This window comes from Cryptomeria japonica, chromosome 2 (assembly GCF_030272615.1).
Source record: "Cryptomeria japonica chromosome 2, Sugi_1.0, whole genome shotgun sequence".
Lineage (NCBI taxonomy): Eukaryota > Viridiplantae > Streptophyta > Pinopsida > Cupressales > Cupressaceae > Cryptomeria > Cryptomeria japonica.
The window spans coordinates 368026073-368045880 of NC_081406.1; the positions used below are offsets into that span (position 1 = coordinate 368026073).

The following is a 19808-nucleotide window of genomic DNA, read 5'->3' on the forward strand; positions in this document are numbered from 1 at the left end:
ATATAATCCTCAAAGTAAAGGACAGCCATACCCAAGAAAAATAAATGAATTCTTTTATATAATTTGTCTCATATCGATATGCAAGAACTACTAGTAAGGAATATAACTGCTGCAAAAAAAACTCATGATTTACCATCAAGCACAGGGGCAAGCAAACATTTTGAAAATAAGATGTACAATGGGTAAAGTTACAGAGAAAGTAGCCATTATATTTACTATACTGCATTACCCGTGTGAAAAGGAAAATTTCATAAATATTAGATCCCAAAAGGAGGGGGGGCATAGAGGCAAGGGATAATTTTCTTAACTGCTCAAATCCAGTTTGTCCCAATTTCTACTTCTCATTATAATTCAAGCAAACAGATCTGCATTAGTCATGATACTTGTAATCTCCCAGGCCCTGACTCACTTACTCATATAAAGAGTTATTGTCATGGCAAACAAAAATCTAGAATCCAAGTAAAAGCCTAAGTGGAAATTCTTATGTTTTCAATGTTAAAGCTGAGAACTTTTTTACATGATTTCATATAGACCCAACATAGTAGCAACATGCTTTACAAAAATATTTTCAATTCATCATACTAAGAGTTTTCTATATATGAATAATAATAAGACTACATCATACAGTCTTGAGGTTTATCTTTAACTGCAATGCTCACATATTAGTCAATGCAGTCTTGAGGTTTATCTTTAACTGCAATGCTCACATATTAGTCAATGTTGAAGACTATCAATTCATTATGATCCTGCCCATATAAACTGTGTATATAATTTTGAAAAATTATCAAGTTATTTTATCATCCAGAGTCAAATTATGTTAATTTCATATGTGATTTTTCTGAAAATCATGTTTGGCTTCTAATGTCAACTTTCTTTGCTACTCTTAAATCCAATTGAGAGAAAAACCAGGCCCACACTTATTGTGCACTGTCTCTGCTTCCAGATTTTGGATACAATTCTATTAAACCAGATTAACTCTTAACACTGTTTGAACTCAGCTTTAAAATAAGTCACAGTAGGCTGCTAGCTTAATTTAAGATTTTTGTTTTTTTGATAACAGATACATAAAGACATAATAGGCATATCTTATATAATTCTTAGTAATTATTTCTTATGCATCATATGTTTATAACACAATCTTCTTACTGAAAATTATAGTTTTTGAATGTTTATTTGTAGTCTGAAGCAACATATATTTATTGAAATTATCATGGATAGGAATTTACATCGCTCAATTCCTACAAAGATTGGTTTTAGGAGGTTCACAACCATGCTCTCACAAAATGACATACAAGATGATATATATTCCATAGATGATGAATTCTCTGATTTTGTGCCCAATACTCAAACAATGAATGAAACAGTCATCTCCGATTTTCCTCAAACTACAGATAGAGTAAGTGAAGAAGTATTCAGTTATACCAACAATCGAAAGTTTCAAATAAAACACTTATGGTTCCTCCTACACAAAAAGGAAGGACACGTTGAAGTATTTTAGACACAATAATCCTCATAGAAGCAAAACGCAATGAGAAAGACACATTTTCCAATGGTGGATTGATGAAGAAAGCAACATCTATTGAAAAGTGGAAAATTGTGCAAGAGTATTGTTCTCGTCATGGTGTCTTTCGGACAACAAATCAATGTTGAGATTGATGGGCGCTTGTTTTGCTAGATTTCAAAAGAATCAGAGTTAATGAAGCTCATATTCCTTCTGGGCATGACAGTTACTGGAATATGACAAGTAGAGAGTTGAAAAAAGGCTTCCTCCAAATTTTTCAAATGAATTGATGGATGCAATGGAGATCAATTTCGGGTCCGATAGAGTTTTTGATCTTGGAAATATAACTATTGATACTTCTGACAAAAACTATGCATCTAGTGATAGAAAATCTTCTCCGAATGAAAATTCTCCAATGGATGAATCTGATACAGTGAATGAAAATTCTCCAATGGATGAATCTGATACAGTGAATGCAGCATGGCAAGGATCAGTACAATGAAACAGAAAAGGGCTACACAGGTAAAAAGCGGAAGTCAACATTCAAAACCATAGTTGTGAAAGATACAAGTCTAGAAAACAAATTGGTTGTTTCCACATTGCAACTTGTTGAAGAAGATCATATGAAATGCCATGAAAAAGAGTATTCTCTAATGGAAAGGCGATTAAATAAGGAAGAACAAAATGATGAAAAGCTAATCAAATTGGAAGAGCGAAAATTGAATGTGCAAATGAACTTGGTTGCTGCCCTTAATTCTATTGGTCAAGCAATGCTTAAGATATTTGAATCATGTTCGAATGTAAAATGATTCAGCTTAATGTTTGTGCTCATTTAGGTTGTATGACATTTAAATAAATTTTGTATGACATTTGTGATCTTTACAATTTTAAATAAAATCTTTCTTGATTGTCATATTCCAAGTCTATTTTTTGATAACATTACCATATGGTGCATTGAGGACAGCATAGTTGTTGAGCCAAAGACTATTACTGTTACAATACTAGTGGTTCCTTTGTACTGTTTGGAATATCAAAGATTAAATCATGTTTTGTTGATTGTACAGCAGATTTTTTTTTTTATAAAATTCTGATTTTTTTTTTGTAAAATTCTGATTTTTTTCTTTATACTGTGAGTTTATTGCATTTAAGTATCAAACTTCTTATGACTAATTATGAGAGGAGTCATGGCATTAGAAACTTCAGTTTTCAAGTTTTAAGGATATTCCATTATAGCTATTGTTATTAGTGTACACATTCTTCTTTGGTACCGTAACACAACATCTTTGATTTTTATCTTTATGCTGTTATGAACTTTAATGAAAACTCCATCTTTGCATAACATTATCATATTATGCATTGAAGACCATTTAGTTGTTGAGCTGAAAGCTATTGTTGCTCATAAAATGGTTCGTTTCTATTGTTTGGAATTTGAAAAGCTGGATCATATTTTTTTAATTACACCGGACATTTTGTTTGTAAAATTCTAAATTTTTTCTCTATGCCATTATGAACCGTAATGGAAAATTGTGCCCACCAATCCTACCCAGTAAGCCTTACTTGAATTGTCATCCATCCTACGTAGTAAACCTCTCTTCTTTTTTACTTATTGTGAGATTTATGTTCTAATATATAGCTGTTTTATGTTTCCATTTTCTCTTAAAGGAAAATAAACAAATTCAGTTTTAGTTTTTTCTTTAGCAAGACCATAATTAGTCTTATGTAGTTTTTCAGATCTCTAAGATTTTAAATTTCAGACATGAGGACAGTTTTAGGAATATCTGATTTCAATTTTTAGTTTAGAATAAATTTTTAATATTGGGCATATAACAATTATTTCTAAAATTTTAGATATTAATTCACTTCAAATGGTAGCATTTGTCTCCACCTTTTTCTACATGTTCATTTATTAGCCTTACAAATGTAATGAACTTTTTCGCCATTTGTGGCTTTGAAGGGAGGACAACAATACTGCACAATGAATTCCAGCTCAACCAAAAAAATCAAATTTCTTCTTGCCATTGCATCAAATGTTATCCAATTGGCATTACAAATTTGAAATGATATTCAAAATTCAAAAAGTATACAAAATACTTTTAGGAAATGTAGAATAGATTTATCTGAAATAAGACAACTGTCAAACATGGCATTAGATGACATGGAATCATGGAATTAGTCCTTCATGCAATCTCTTGTGACATTGCTGGAACTGACTTATCTATTTCTTTGTGGGAAGGAAGGATTCAGGGTGAGTGGTATGTAAAACCACGCTCTTTGCATTGGTGGAACCATTATATTTTTTAAGTTAGATGCGATGATGAACGTTTTCACAACATTTTTAGGTTGCCTTACACATTATTTCAAAATCTTTGTGAAATTTTGCATGATGACCTGAAGTAAGGTGCAATACCTTATTCATTTGCTAGAACTAAGTAGGGTCCTTTTAGTTGAGAAACAGGTTGCTAATGCAATTTTACGATTGTCATCTAGGTTGACAATGATTAACATTAGTGAACTATTTGGTTGTGGAAAGTCCATTGTGGTAAGAGTTGTAAATAAGTTCATTAATGTCTTATATTCAATTTCAAAGTCATATCCAATGGCCTAGTAATCACATGGCACTTGAGAATGTGAAAGAAGCTTTTTGTCAAAATCGAGGATTTCCTAATTGTTGTGGAGCAATAGATGTAACTCACATTCAATTTCATCTTCCACCTAATGAGCGTTCCTCTGATTGGTTTGATCGTGATCATAATTATAGTATGTCGTTACAAGCAATTGTTGATAGCAATATGTATTTGTAGCGTCGTAAATTGTACGCACTTGCTAGGGTGGTACAATTTCACACCTAGTTTAGCACCCGCCTTGGTGCATTTTGCATTTTGCATTGCATTTCCCCTTTAGCACTTAATTAATCAAATTAATTTGGTCTAAGGTTCTATTTCATCATCTCCCACATCATAAAGTTGGGCCCTTTCATTAAAGTGTGCCCCTTTCATTTTATTCTTCCAATACATCATTTACTCAAAAACCCTAATTAGGTCATATTTTGAACTTGGGGGCTTGATTTCGGGGGTCAAAACATCTCGAAATCACCTGTAACTTCGGGATTCTCTCTAAAATCATCATATCCGACGGCCCTGAAAATTTGGTGAAAAGTTGTCGGGACCATGGCGCCCGGAGTGCACATGGTCCCGGACATTTTTCCCGAAATTTTAGGAGCGCAATCCAATCATAAAATAAATCTTAACCCCAAGAAATTGGCGGGATATTCAATCTCTAGGTCGGCCAAAATACGAATTTACGATCTAGGGTTTCCTACATAAGAGCTCTCTTTCTTCATTTGAAGGGATCCGATTTTTGTTTTCAGGAACCTCATATGCGGCGAAAGAGCAAATCTTTGAAGACTTCAACAACATTCAACATTCCTCTATCAAACACTTATCAAATTCATTCATCCACTTAGGGCTTGGAAGACATTGAAGAACAATAGGAAATTACCGACTGAAGATTGGCTTGTACTCCTCCCTTGAGGGTTGGGTATGATTTCATGTTGTTTTCATGTCTTTGCATAAGCTTCAATATATCTTTTATTCATGCTTTAGATCACTTTGCATCTTGATTTAGAACATTTACATTATCATTTACAAGCAATTAGGGTTTACTTTCTAGGTTGCTCTAGTTTGCTTTCTTGCATTTTAGGACCTTGCACACACACTAGGTCTGCACACACAATACATTTTACAATACGACTTGGCTATTCGTGGAGGTGGAAATCACCGAAGCGGGGGTTTGACTAAGGCAAAACCCTATATAGCCGCCCAAACACCTTTTCAGATATAAGTGCAGGTTTCGGAATTCGGACGACGCCGCAAGTTGCAGATCCGGAAGAAGCAGACTGAGACCAACCTTCCCACCAAATCTCAGAGCAAAAGACCAGGACAGGGGCGTGGGGCGCCCTGGTCCCTGGGACAGGGGTGCTGGGCGCCCTGGTCCTCCTGACAGACAGCAAGTTTCAGCATTTTGACAGCTTTTTCAGGTTGCAAAACAGCAGTTTTCGGAGCAGTTTCAAGGGCAGAATCAGGACAGTGGCGCCCGCGCCCCCGTCCCGAACATTTTCAGTCAGATTTTAACTCCGGGTACGCATTTGCATTCTTGTCTTGTCCTTGTGTTTACAACTTTCCATTGTTTAAGTTCAATTCTGCAATCTTGTTATTAGTTCATACTTGCACTTTGGGGTTAGGAATTGAACTTGCATCATTCTATCTATCATTTGCAACAAAGGAATAGAAATCCTAATAGGTAGCCCGTGGCTCTCTCTCTTCCACAAAAAGAAGTAGCCAATTGTGTGATACCTCTAGGCTCTTTCGTATTCCACAAATGTGTGATTGAAAGTGAGATTAGGGCATGTTTGCTTAGTGTCACTTTTTCCCCGACACAGTATTTAATGGACATTTTTATAGGGTGGCCAAGCTTTGTAAATGATTATAGAGTTCTACCGAATTCAAGTTTCTATAGAATGTGTGAAGGTGGACAAAGATTAAATGGCCATGCAGTGTCAATCGGCTCATTAAATATGAGAGTACATTATTGGTGATGGCGGATATCCATTGTTAACATGGTTTATTACAACTTTCAATGGGGGTCTAACAACTAGTTAGAGGGAATGCAAATTTAAGTTGTCATCAACACGTATTGTGGTTCTCCCGCCCGTTCCCCTGCAAGCCCCCTTGCTGGTGATCGCCCTGTTGGTTCAGACAGGGATGCTGGTCCCTTATGGGCGTCTGTGGCTGCTGGGGGCCCTTGCCATGAAGTTGAACGCTGTTCTGCTAGGGTTCCTTCTTCACACAAAGGGGTTGGGAGAGGGTTTATCCCTGTCTCCTGTGCCGCTTCTCTTAACGCAAATAAGGAGTCTGAACAGGAAATTGTGAACAACGTGAAGATCTTCGCGAAGGATAGTGCTATCTGTAGATTCAAGGGTATCTGGCCAAGCCTCCCAGAGCTGCACAAATGGATTTCCCAGCACTGGGATCCCCTAATTTCTAGTACAGTTCACATTTCCCTATGGCTAAAGGTTTCTTTATTGCTAAATTTGAGGATGTTAATGACACAAAAAAAATCCCATGTGAGTTTTTTCTATGAGAAAGATAATATGCCATTGTTGGCCAAACCCCAGTACTCTGATTTTAACCTCTTTCAGAGACGTTCAACAAAATTCCGATCTAGGTTAGGCTTCCTTACCTTCCTCTACACTTGTGCGCTGATTCTCTCTTTGAGGATATTGGTGATGCTATTGGGAGCTTCATTATGGTGGATAATGAATCCTATGGGCTTTATCATACTACGTTTGCTCGCATTCTGGTTGAGCCAGATGTTTCCAAGGGTTAGCCAACAAAAATTGTTATTAACTCCTCTTTTGGTAGCTGAGTCCAGACCTTGGATTATGAGGGTATTCCGTTCCGGTGTTGTAGATGTTTCAAAACTGGTCATGCGGTAGGGAATTGTGGGATTGTGAAAAAAAATTCTTCGACTTTTTGGTGGTCGGGGACCTCTCACCAACATTATACGGTTAGGAAATTTCCTATTGATGCTGGGGTTTCTACTTTGGCTGGATCGGATTCTTTAGTGACAATGAAAGATTGTTCGGTTGCCACTAAGGATGCTTCTATGATTCATGTTGCTGTGATACCGAATGTTGCTATCCCCTCTATTGAAAATGAATTGCTGCCTCTTACCCCGCCGGTTTCTTCGTGCGTTGATACAACTTTTGTCCCTCCTATTAGTGGCGATCCCGTGTCCACGACAATGGTACCTCTTACCTCGCCGACTGCTTCAAAGGGTGCTGGCATAACTTCTACTGGTTGTGACTCTATGCTCGCGACGGTTGTTGCTCCGTCTTCTGGCACCCTTTTTTCCACTTCGGAAAGATCGGTGTTGGGCCCTTCGGATTGGTCTGTTGCGACAACTAAAGTTGAAGATGGTTGGATTACTGTTAAGGGAAAGCATTCAAAGACGCCCAAGCCCTTTTTTGATACGACTCTTCGTTCCCACAAGGCTAAATGAGGGACTTTGTAGTTTGTTGTTTGGGTTGGTTTTACTGGCCCTGCTGTCTTTTGGGTAGTCCCTGTCTTTGTTTTTGGTTGTTCTATCTAGCTGGGCTTTCAAAGCTTTATCTTTCTTTTATTTTGATGTAAAGGGTTTCGGGGCCCCTTCAAAACTTGCTTTTCACTTAATCGAAAACCCGTATTGTGGTAGAGCGTACATTTGGAAGGTAAAAAAAATGTGTGCAAATTTTGAAATAAAAAATGTGGCATCCAAATTTGGAATTACTTCCAAAAACCATTCTTCTTTGTTGTATATTGCATAATATGACATTAGATGTTGTGGAAGATGAAGATAATACATGTGATGATGGTTCTATTGAGAATGGAACAAATATGCCAACTAATGAATTCGCTGATCCGATTGCAACACTTGTTCGAGAAGCATTAATGACTTGTAAATGGTGATATGAATGATGTAAGCATGTAGAACCATAAAAATAAAAAAACTTAATTGATTTATAATGATGTAAAATATGTCAAAACATGTTTAGAGTTTTGAATTGATTTTGAAGATTTTCATATTGTTTTTGGTAAGTTTTGATTATTATATGAATTTGGGGATTTGTATTTATTTGCTGCTGCTCTTCAAGATAGGTTTTTATATAGCAGTAGATGTTATTTTTCACTGTAGGCTTTTATTCAATAGTAGATGCTATTTCAAATGACTCAATCTGTTGTTTTAATTGTCCAACTTTGAGATGTAATGATGAGTTTAAGAGTGCACTTTTAACCAAAATGATTAAACATGATGTAAATATTTGTAATTTATAATGTGAATTAAATATTACTTAATGGTATTATAACAAATATGCAAGTGAAATACCATGTAGTTGAATAGTAGTTTTGTTAATTGAGTTGTGCATAAATTTGTCATCAACGTGTAGAATCATACTGCATGATATGAAAATCATACAACGTTGATGAGAAAATTTATACACAGCTCAACTACATGATTTTGATACCATATAATTTTTCAAATGATATAAATAGATATTTTATTTTTGAAATAAAAAATATTTTGAAGTATTAAAAATAAAATTCATGATTCTAACATACCAGAGGAGAAAAATGTCGGTTGAACCAAAGGCCTAAATAGCGTATGAAATTGAACAAGGAAATCAGGATTCTATTGTATTTGAGTTTGGGTCCTTGGTACCGGGAGCAGGAGCAGCAGCTGCATCCAAAATTACCAGGCAATCATTCCTGCAATCTGCATGGGCCAATGATTCCGCTTTCTCCTAGGGGTGACAGTCATCATCTGGGATCCACTCTTCTCCACTGCCAAGCCCCCAAGAGTTGCCTTCAACTATGTCACCGTTGGCCGTAATACCAAGGTCTTCTCGACCCGAAAGCCCTTCCTCCTGGATATAGGTGCTTCTCCAGGCAGCTGTGAAGCCGAGCAGTATACCGACAATCTTGCAAAGGAACTCAATATTTCTGGGAATAATAGGCCAGGAGGCTTCCAAGGCATTGAAGTCAAGAGAGCTTACGATCACCATTTTCCGCACCTTCGCACCATTTCCCAAACTCATAATAATTTTGGGGAAAGGGCAAATTTGAGATTGCCATCAACATTATCCAATACTGCATCAATTTCCCCAAGAAAGCGATGCTCAAACACCATTTGGGTGAGAAGCTTCGCCCTTTGCTTGCTAGTCCCCATATAGAGAAGCATGGCTAGGAAGAAAGCCGAGATGTCTGCATTAGCTCTGTATCTATGGTATGCATTAAAGAATTCCTCCCCCAAAATTCTTTTAACACAGTGCAGAATCAAAGGGTGACTTGAGGAGAGAACCGATTGCAGGTGCTTATCAGAGATTTTGCCCAGGAATGCCATCTGACGATAGGTTGCCTCCAACAAAATTGGTGTTTCCATTGTAAGCAACAGAGCAAGAAATGGGAAGAGTTTGATATGTTAAAAATAAGCAGGTCTTCCTTTATTTATCTTGCCAGCTCATAAAGGTTGAGGAGCTCTAGGGCCAAATTACTTCGCACAAACAAGGTACATTTTAAGCATGCCACCTTAATCGCAATTGATTGCCTCTTTGATGTCAGCCGCCGTCCGATTTTACCGTATCTAAAAGTAATGATGCAAATTAGATATCTTCTGACAACATCTAAACCGGAGCTTGAGTTAATGACCCTGGTGGGATCATACTACCGAAACCATAAAGAATACCAGTTGGGGATAGTCAAGAGGCCGGTAAGAATACATCTCCCGGTAAGAACTACCAAACGGTAGGGGCCAATGCCATCGGGGGCACCAACATCCCTTCTTCGAACAAGATCGGATGTAACACTTCCGCTATAATAATCACCATAATCAAAATGTAGATGTGCCTCCATCCGAACTGGGTGTTTGGAGAGAGAACATAATGCAACCGCTTATCAGAAATTTGCTATACAATCGTTCTGGTAGCATCAACAAAGGCACTAGAGAAACTCTGAAGAGATCCTAAATCGGAGCATACAAATTACCGATTGGGGGGAAAGGTGCAAGAGGCCTATGTAAATAACGACAATGCCAACCGGTAAAGACCGGGTAGCCGGGACTGATACCCCTATCGGTAGGAGCCAGAAAAACCACCATCAAAGGGAGACCCGTACCCGGTAAGGGTACATCCCCCGGTTTGAACTCCCGACCGGTAGAGACCAGACTTCGGGGAACCAAAGAAGTTCATACCTCTGCCAAAATAAATGCAACATTAAACCATAATAATTGCTATTATCAAGATTTACCTATGCTTGAGCCGTATGCAAGGATCAAGACCACTGTCTGCAATTGCCATCTTAGATAGTCTGTTTGCATCCAAATTGCCTTCTCTATAGATATGGCTGATCCAAAAATCTTCAAAGGTCTCAAGCAAACTCACCATAGGTCGAAGCCATAGGTTGAGACGCCAACTGGGGGTATGGTTATTACGAACAACATTGATAACATTTAATGAATCACCCTCCAAATGGATTCTTTTTATCCCCAACTCAGACCCCTATTGCAAACCTCTTAATGCCGCTCGAAATTTAGCTTCATTGTTAGTGGCCAGACCGATGTCTTCAGAAATTTCCTTAATGTAGATGCCTTCAGAATCTCTAATACAACATCCAATACCACTACGCCCCGGATTCCCTGTAGAGGCACCATCAAAGTTAATCTTATGCCACCCTAGTTTTGGTGCTTCCCACTTAACATTCAATCTTGGATTAACCGGTATCTCAGGATTACCATTACTAAAAAGCGAGGGGATGGTCAAATTTGGGAATGCAAGCTTTAACTTCCAATCCCAGTCAGTGTATAGATTCTTTTTCAGCGATTTGGACTTGTCCGCTTCGTTCAGGAGCTCAACCAGGTGGTTCTCAATTTTCCCACAGAGGGCTAACTGGCCCATCTCTTTATCCTGGAAAATTCTTCAATTCCTTTCTTTCCAAATTTCCCAAATCATCAGTGAAGGAAGGATAACAAATAAGTCCCCAAATAACGCCTTGCATTTTGATTTAGGCCATAGTAGAAACCAGTCATCCAAACCTATCGGAAAAGGGCATACCAGATTTAACTTACCCATAAAATGCCACCAACAGTTGCTGGAGAAATTGCAGTGTAGCAAAAGGTGATCAATTGTTTCCTCTTGATTCCGACATAATACACATCTACTAGGCCCATTAATACCCAATTTAAGGAGTCTTTCATTGGTTAGGATTTTCCTCTGAAAAGTCATCCAAGCAAATGAACCTTCTTTAGGAAGAAGATGTTTGTGCCAGAACAGCCTAACCGACCAATCCTTCTTATCTACTGCAGCTTCTTTCAATTTATAGCCAAAAGATACCTTATACTTCCCATCAGAAGAGCCACACCATCTAATGATGTCCTCATTCGGGGATGGATGAATAATTCGATTCTTTAGAATATTGGTAAGGTCTTTTTGATTTTGGGCTAAAACCAATGGGTCCAGAGACTTCCATACCCATTTGTCTATACCATTCTCCTTAATTGAATGACCATAATCATAGACCTTGTGACCCCAAAGCCGACAAGTTTCTCTCATTATAGGTTGAAGAACGAGGTTATGACACAAGGCTTCATAGCCACTCCAAGAATCTAGCCAGAAGGATGCATTCCTCCCATTTCTGACATCCCAAGTGACCTGATCGCTAATGATCTCTCTGCACTCCAGAATAAAATTTCAAATGGCCGAGCCCCTAGGAGGGTTGGTAACTGTGAGAATCCTTTTAGGCTCAAGTGAGTCCAGATATTTGTGTTTAAGGATTCTTGTTCATCTCTGATTATCGCCTCTACAAATTTCCCACACCAATTTTGCACCCATAGCCAAATTCATAATAGAAATCTGTCGAATGCCAACACCTCCAACATTTTTTGGTTGGCTTATTTTTCCCCAGGCAATAAGTGGAAACTTCCCTTTATCATTCGATCCATTCGAAAGGAAATTTCTCATTATGGTGATTAACTCATCTTCTATGACAACCGGTAGCTTCATGCAAGCCATGGAGAAAACCGGTAAGGCAGAGATGACTGATTTTATCATAGTAAGCTTGCCGACAGATGATAACCACTTCCCTTTCCAATTTTCAAGCCCAGCTTTACATTTCTCAATAAGATGTGTCCAATAGCAAGTCTTATTGTGGCCACTAAAAAGAGGAGTCCTAAGGAATTTACCTGGAAAGTTTGCCACTCTTAAATTAAGGATTCTTGATAGGATAACTTGCAAATTCGACATTATGTTGATAAAGAAAACTTCTGACTTGTTCCAATTGATTTTCTGCCCTGAAGCCTTGTAGTAGTCATTCAGGCATGTATTTATTATCCTTACCTCTCTTCTGCTAGAGGCTCCAAAGAGAATAGTATCATCAACAAATTGCAAGTGGGTTGAATGTTCAACTCCTGTAGCCACATTGACACCCAGCCAGTGACCATCACGGTGAAGAGATTTAATCATCCGAGCTAAAGCTTCAACCATAATTATAAATAGAAATGGCGACATAGGATCCCCTTGGCGAATGCATTTTGTTGAAGGGAAGAAACCATGAGATGAATCGTTAACCAAAACTGAGAATTTGGAGGTTGATAGACAATTCTTGACCCAAGTGATCCATTCATTACAAAAGCCAAATTTCTTCAATACTTCTACAAGAAATTCCCTGTCCACCATATCATAGGCTTTCATGATATCCAACTTTAATATCATACAAGAAGCTTTAGTCTTCCTAGTGGTGTGGAGGGTTTCATGAGTAGAGATGATGCCTTCAACAATAGAGCGACTAGGGGTAAAGCCACTATGTTCATCTGAAATAATATTTTTTCGAAGAGGTTTCAGCCTGTTAGCAATGATCTTTGTTACTATTTTGTAAACTGAGATGCATAAAGATATTGGTCTAAAATCACCCATTTGCTGAGGGTTCTTCTTTTTCGGTACTAAGGCTAGAAAGGTATGATTGATGGCTCCCATCATAGTCATTGTTTTCCTGGATTCTTCTACCGCTAGGTGCAAATCTTGGGCAATAATGTCCCAGAAATGCTGAAAGAAGGTCGTAGGAAAACCATCAGGGCCCGGAGTCTTATAAAGGATTCAACTGGAAGGTAACTTTCCTGACTTCTTCTAAGTCAATAGGTTTGAAGAGCTCTATATTGTGTCTTTTAGTAATTAAAGGAGGGATTGCATCTAGAATTATGTTTCTAGCTTCCTGATCATTCTGACAATTGCCATTCATCAGAGATTCAAAATGTCTTACTGCTTCCCGGGCAATATCCTCATAATCTCTGGCAATACTACCATCCGGTTTTACCACCTCCGATATTTTGGTCCTGCTACGGTTGGCATTAGCCGATCTGTGGAAGAACTTGGTATTTCTATCACCATCCTTGAGCCAAAGTTCTCTGGATTTCTGTCTCCAGTGAATTTCTTCACGTCGGAGAATTTCATTTAGCTCAGACTTGAGAGAGCTTTCCCTTTGGAAGACTATTTCATTCATGCCTGACTTAATGACAGAATTGGAAAGATCCTCCAGTTCTGCCGTAACCCTGAGTTTCTCCAAATGGATGTTTTGGAATTGACTCAAATTCCACTCTTTGATTTTGATCTTAATATACTTGAGTTTCTTATTTAGCTTGAATAACCTCAAGTTGTTTCTGAGAACCGGTTAATTCCACCATGTTGCTATCAGATCATGTAGATCTGGCACTCTAAGCCACATCGACTCAAATCGGAAAGGATGGCCACCCTCAAAATGTCCTAGAGACACATTAAGGCAAATAGGGAAATGATTTGATCCTATTAGGGTTAGAATAGATGATTCAAGAATAAGATTTTGAGCTAGCCAATCACCAGCCACCAAAAACCGGTCAAGACGTTATGCAATTTCAGTGAAACTAGTACGCCTATTTGTCCATGTAAAGGTACCATTCTTCGGGGCAACATCCAATAACTGATTGTTATCAACAAAATCCTATAAATCTTTATGAGCCATACCAATCCTCTGAATACCACCCTTCTTTTCATTACTTGCCAAGATAGCATTGAAGTCACCTGCAAACACAGCTGCCCATAGTGATATTTTGGAATCTGTTTGACAAGAGTGCCCATAGCTCACGTTTGTCATTAGCAGCAGAAGGTCCATAGACATTAAAGAGATTGAAACTCTCATTTTTGTATTAACTAGTGACCAGGCAATGCTGCCAATATTTATCTTCGCGAAGGAGAGTGATTTGAACATTCAATGGGTTCTAGATTATTCCCATGCCACCAGAGGCTCCCTCGGATTGCCTTAAAAGACCTTTCCATTGTTTCCATACTTTCATTTTTTTTCAATCTCAGACCGACTCCATTTAGTCTCCTGTAATACCAAAATATCTCCCTTAGTCTCATCAACTTGGCGCTTAATTAAACGCCACTTGTCATGGGCATTAAGGCCCCTGACATTTTAGGATAGTAGTTTCATGGAGCCTGGGGAAGGGGGTTTCCCTTCCCTAAGTTAAGTTTGGATTGCACGTTAGCTGCACCTGCGATTATCAACATTGTTTTCCTTGATTTGCGCCCCCTTTTACCCTTTAGATGGAATTTTGGTACATTAATATGTAACTCAGACTTCCCAAACCCTTTTGCAGTATCATCCATTATAAGGTTGGCAACGGTTCAATATCTTCTTCCCATTCCGACGCAGAGGAAACAATTTCTCCTTCTTCCAAGCCAATGGTGAAGCCTTTCTTGCTTGGATCATCAAAGGTGGTTGGACCATCTGGCAGAGGGGGAGTATACTCCATCATACTAAAATCACCGGTCTTATTGGGTACTGAGGAAAGAGTAGCTGCAAACTCTGTTATAATATCCTTTTGAAGGGTTTTAGCATCTTCCAAAAGATTTAGTAGAGCTTGAGCACTTTCACTGTTGGCAGAAAGGGCCTGTTGATGGCTAGACACAACAAGAGGGGAATAAACAACAAGATTATTCTTTTCCATCTCCTTCATACTGGCCATCGAGGATTGCTTAACATCATTTGCTTCCCGATTTTCTGTATTCTCCTTGACTAACTCCATGTCAACCGGCTTAGATTGCACACAAACATAACTTTTAAGGATAGAGGCCGATACTTCACATTCAAGACCTATGTGCTCCCTTGAGAAGCATTTGGGGCAAATGTGCATCTGATCTTCCCTGTCAATCCTTTGAATCCATACCTCTCTGAACCCCATAATTTTGACTTCTTTTGGGATTTTGGAGATCTGGCCAGTATTAATACATATCCTGATAAAGCTACCCCACACCCTATCCTCCAGAATATCGTCCACAGAAACAAAAGTGCCAAGCTCTTTGTAGATATCTTTTATGATCTCAATGTGCCAATAGTCCGATGGGCAGTTATATAACCTTAACCAGACTGTGTTTTCTGGTAGGGTATGGAACTGGGGATTAAAATTTGGTTTCCAATTAATGATATGCACCCCAATCTCGTCCAAAGTATAAGGACCTTTATTTTTAGCATTAAACATGTCCTCATTTTTCATAAACTCAATCAGATAATAATCATTCGGAAGGACATTAAAGTTAATGTTCTCCCCCCATTGCGATCTACACCATTTCTCAAAATTTCCCCTTAACCATTTGCCACCACCCCATTTGGTAAAGAAACAAAAATCTTGAAGATTTGACCTAGCCAAATTAATCTTATTATCATCCAAAATAACAGTGGGTCTCAAAGTTTTCCTTATCGGTTTGTGGATGGATGGATGAGCCGATGGATTGTATCTTTGCCAGTGTTCATTTTTCCAAACTCGATCCAGATTAGATCGCTAGTTTCTGGCCGGGGCAGTGGACCGCTAGGCCTCAGCACGATTGGCGCACGAGGTTTTGTCTTGCCTAAACCACCCATTCCGAAATTTAATAGGGCCATTACCCGGAGGGGGTTTAAAACCTTGCCTATGACAATTAGGGATGTTAAGTTTTCCTGACTCCGCTATAGAGGGACTAGGTTTTAAAATTGACTTCCAATTGCGGGCCAAATCAGAAGGAGGAAGCTTCACATTTCGAAACCAACCATCCTTGCTCCATGAGAAGCCATTTTTCTTCCATGCCTGCGAGTTTATTGGCCTGAGATTACTATTTGTGTAGGGGTGACTAGCATCTGATTTCCTCTGTGGTCTAGGATCCCTACTACCTCTCATCACAGGATTAGGTACATCCACATTCCATGGTTGGCTTGGGGATTGATCTTTCCATGCTCTTGTTTTGAGCGCTGGTTGCTTGCCGATCATAAGGTTCCGTTTTGTTTCGATTGGAAAAGCTTCATCCGCTTCATTGCTCCAAGACCTGAACTTCCCCTGACCCTTGCAATAGATCAGAGCCCTAGCAATCTGCTCGCCGATTTGAAGCCTGCTATTGTCGCTGCCACTGCTGAATTCGCCCTTCGCTCACCATCCTGCTGATGAATTCTAAAATATTAGAAGATAATTGATGTAATTATGATATTATAATTATTAATTATTAATGTGGCATATAGAATATTGAAAATATAAAATCTGAAAAAAAATCATGACATATATGTAAAACAATACGCTATAAAACAAGAGACGCAAATCATCATGTTCCTACCATTTGTTTAGAGTAGATAAACTTGAGATGAAGATAGAGGGAGAGAGGAAGAGAAAGAAATAGATAGAGAGATAGAGAGAGGCAGATGGAGAGTTAAAGATAATAATAGAGATATACAGATAAGATAAAGAGAAAGAGGTAGAGGGAGAGATAGAGATAGAGAGACTTAGAGATAGAGAGAGATAGAGATATCAGTATATATTAGTGTTAGACTGGTGTTTTGCGTCTCTTGTTTAAACTAGATTTTTTATGAACACATTGACTTAAAAAAATTAAGAGCAATAAATACAATTAATGTATTTAATTTAATTAATTGTCAATTTGGTCAATTGTGCATCCATTATAGTCGATAAACAAGAGTTGCTTTTTATATCATGCTATACATTTGAAATAATAAAGTTGTTCCACATGACGCATTAACAACTTTAGATTTGTGATCACGTGTTAAGACAGTGATGCTATTTTAATCTTCTCACGGATTTTAGAAAAGATGGCTTATCTTCTCTTTACCGCCATGTGTAAACTGCAAGTTCCAAAACAAATGGCTAAAAATGCTTAAAGAGGTTATCCCAACCTAATGATATATATAAATAATTATAATAAATTTCAATATTAATAAGATTAAAAAAATCAATTCTTAATTTGACAATTTATTTAATTCAATTTATAAATGATAATAAGTATTAATATTATTAAAATTTTCATATAATGTATATTGCAATTAATTAATTATATATTCTATATTAAAATATTAAAAAACAAATATTTTCAAACTTGATTTTAGAGAAAATCTAAAATCTCATTATACTCTATCAACTAAATTTGCAATGCTCTACATTAAGTTATAAATTTATATTTATAAAAATGTTACATTTTAAAATAACCATGCAAATGTAAGTATAGTAATATGAAATTAAAGAATGGTCGACTGAAATACATAAAATTAAGTACAAATACTATTTATAATGAATAAATGCATATTATATTACTATAATCTCCTTTCAAAAATATTCATTTCATATCCTAAAAATAGATTTTATCAAGCTTGAATTATTTAATCTAATATCTAAGAAGTAGATTTTGTCAAGCTTGATTTGTTGACATTATACATCTAAAATCCCATTATAGTCTATCAATTAAATTTAGACTACATCACCCTATTATTATATGAATGAATGTTATATTAATTTATAAAATATATATTACATTGGTTTAATACAATAAATTTATCTAATTTAAACTTTAAAAAGGTGATCAATTACTTTTAGGAGGAGGTGAATGGTTGATTAATAATTTCTAATGCACTTGAAGAGCGGTAAAAAGTGAAAAGGAAAAAATTGTTTGTCCATTAAAAGATCGAGTGTCAATTTTATTTATTAATTAAAAATTAAAGATATAATAACAATATATGAAAGCTATAATAAAAATTCAAGACAATAATAATATGTTAATGGAAATAACCTTCTTAAGCTAAATAATTTGTGTAGCCCACCACACACATCAATATGTAAATTTAAAATTAAAAAAAAAAGAAAAAAAAACTCTAGGTGTGATATAATGTCACTCAAAAATTTAATAATGCTTATATATGTATAAAAATATGTTTTTTTAATAAAAATATATTGTTAATTTGGATGATGTCACTAGTAATAATAAATGATGTACCCTATGTTTTATGTATAATAGTAAAATAAATTGAAGTATAAAGATGAGTTGACATTTGCTCATGTAATTATTTTGTCTTTTTTGTTGACAAAAATTGAATTTTATGCCTCTTGAAAATAATATAGACCAATCATATGACAAATAAATTAGTTTTGAAATAACTTTTGCTAAAAAATTTGCATGACTTTTGAAAAGATTTTTTTTTATTTTAGTTTGAATTTTTTTAAAAATGATTGATTGGGAAAGACAATGATAAGCCATTTTAAAAATAAAGAGTACAAGTCATTTAAAATTTGAGTTGAAGTTATGACGTGTTTGGTATTTTTGAAATATATTTGATATAGTTTGTTCAAATTTTAAGTTTATTTTATGGGACCATTGGCGTTCTTAAATTTAGGGGCTTAAACTTTTAAGTTGAAGTGCACTACAAAACTCATGGGACTACCAGGTTCAAAATTTTCCTAAAAAATTTCAACAACTTCAACTCTATTTTTTACAAAGCCCCTTTATATAAGGATTATCCATTGTATTTTAAAATTTTAATATTATCTCATGTTATTAATTTTTATATTATTATTAAATTTAAATATTTTTATTATATCATGATTGTAATAAAATATTGTTGAAATCTATTGGTAGCAAAAGTCTCGTGAGGTTTGGCTTAAAGAAGGTGACAGGAATACTGCCTTCTTTCAAGCTGAAGCCAAGCTTAAAAGAGCTGCTTCTACAATTTTTAGTATTAAAGATTCTAAGTCTGGTTGTGTCCTTAATTCAGATCAGCAGATTAGAGAGGAGGGGGTGTCTTTTTTTAAGGAATTGTTATCTCCTTCTTTTCTTCTTCCTCCATGGATCATCATGTGGATTTGCTTTTAGATTCTATCCCCTCCCTTGTTTCCCATGAGGATAATGACTTTCTTATGAGGCCTTTTTCCTTAGATGAGCTTCATTCTATTGTTTTTTCCATGGCCCCTGACAAAGCTCCAGGTCTTGATGGGTTTACTATCTTGTTCTTTCAGAAATGTTGGGATTTTATTGGTTTTGACTTATTAATGGCTTTAGAAGAGTCTAGGAGGGGTGGGTATATCCTTAAAAATTTTAACATCACTTATATTGCCCTTATCCCGAAATCTAAGAATCCCCAAACTTTTGCTGAATTTAGACCCATTTCTTTGTGCAACTCTATTTACAAAATCTTCACTAAGGCTATTTATTTAAGACTTAAAATTCTCCTTCATCATATCATCTCTCCTCAACAAGAAGGTTTTGTTTCGGGTCGGGAAAATCATGAGGGAGCAATTGTTGCTCATGAAACTTTACATTCCATAAATTCGTCCAATATCCCAGCTTTTGTGGTCAAACTTGATATGATGAAGGCTTATGATAAAGTTTGCTGGGCTTTTTTGCTCAAAGTTTTGAGAAAATTTGGTTTCTCTGAAAGCTGGTGTA

General features: G+C 36.6%; 1 protein-coding gene across 1 annotated transcript; it reads right to left on the reverse strand.

The window, feature by feature from the left end:
* Positions 1-10592: 10592 nt before the first annotated feature.
* On the reverse strand, positions 10593-10988 carry LOC131065207 (uncharacterized). The gene has a single exon (XM_057999661.2). It carries the CDS (start codon positions 10986-10988, stop codon positions 10593-10595), a length of 396 nt encoding a protein of 131 aa, XP_057855644.2.
* Between the last annotated feature and the right edge of the window lie 8820 nt (positions 10989-19808).

What these genes read in the sequence shown, in the direction of transcription:
- LOC131065207 (XM_057999661.2), bottom strand. Translation starts at nt 10,988, where the DNA reads ATGGGCCAGTTAGCCCTCTGTGGGAAAATTGAGAACCACCTGGTTGAG.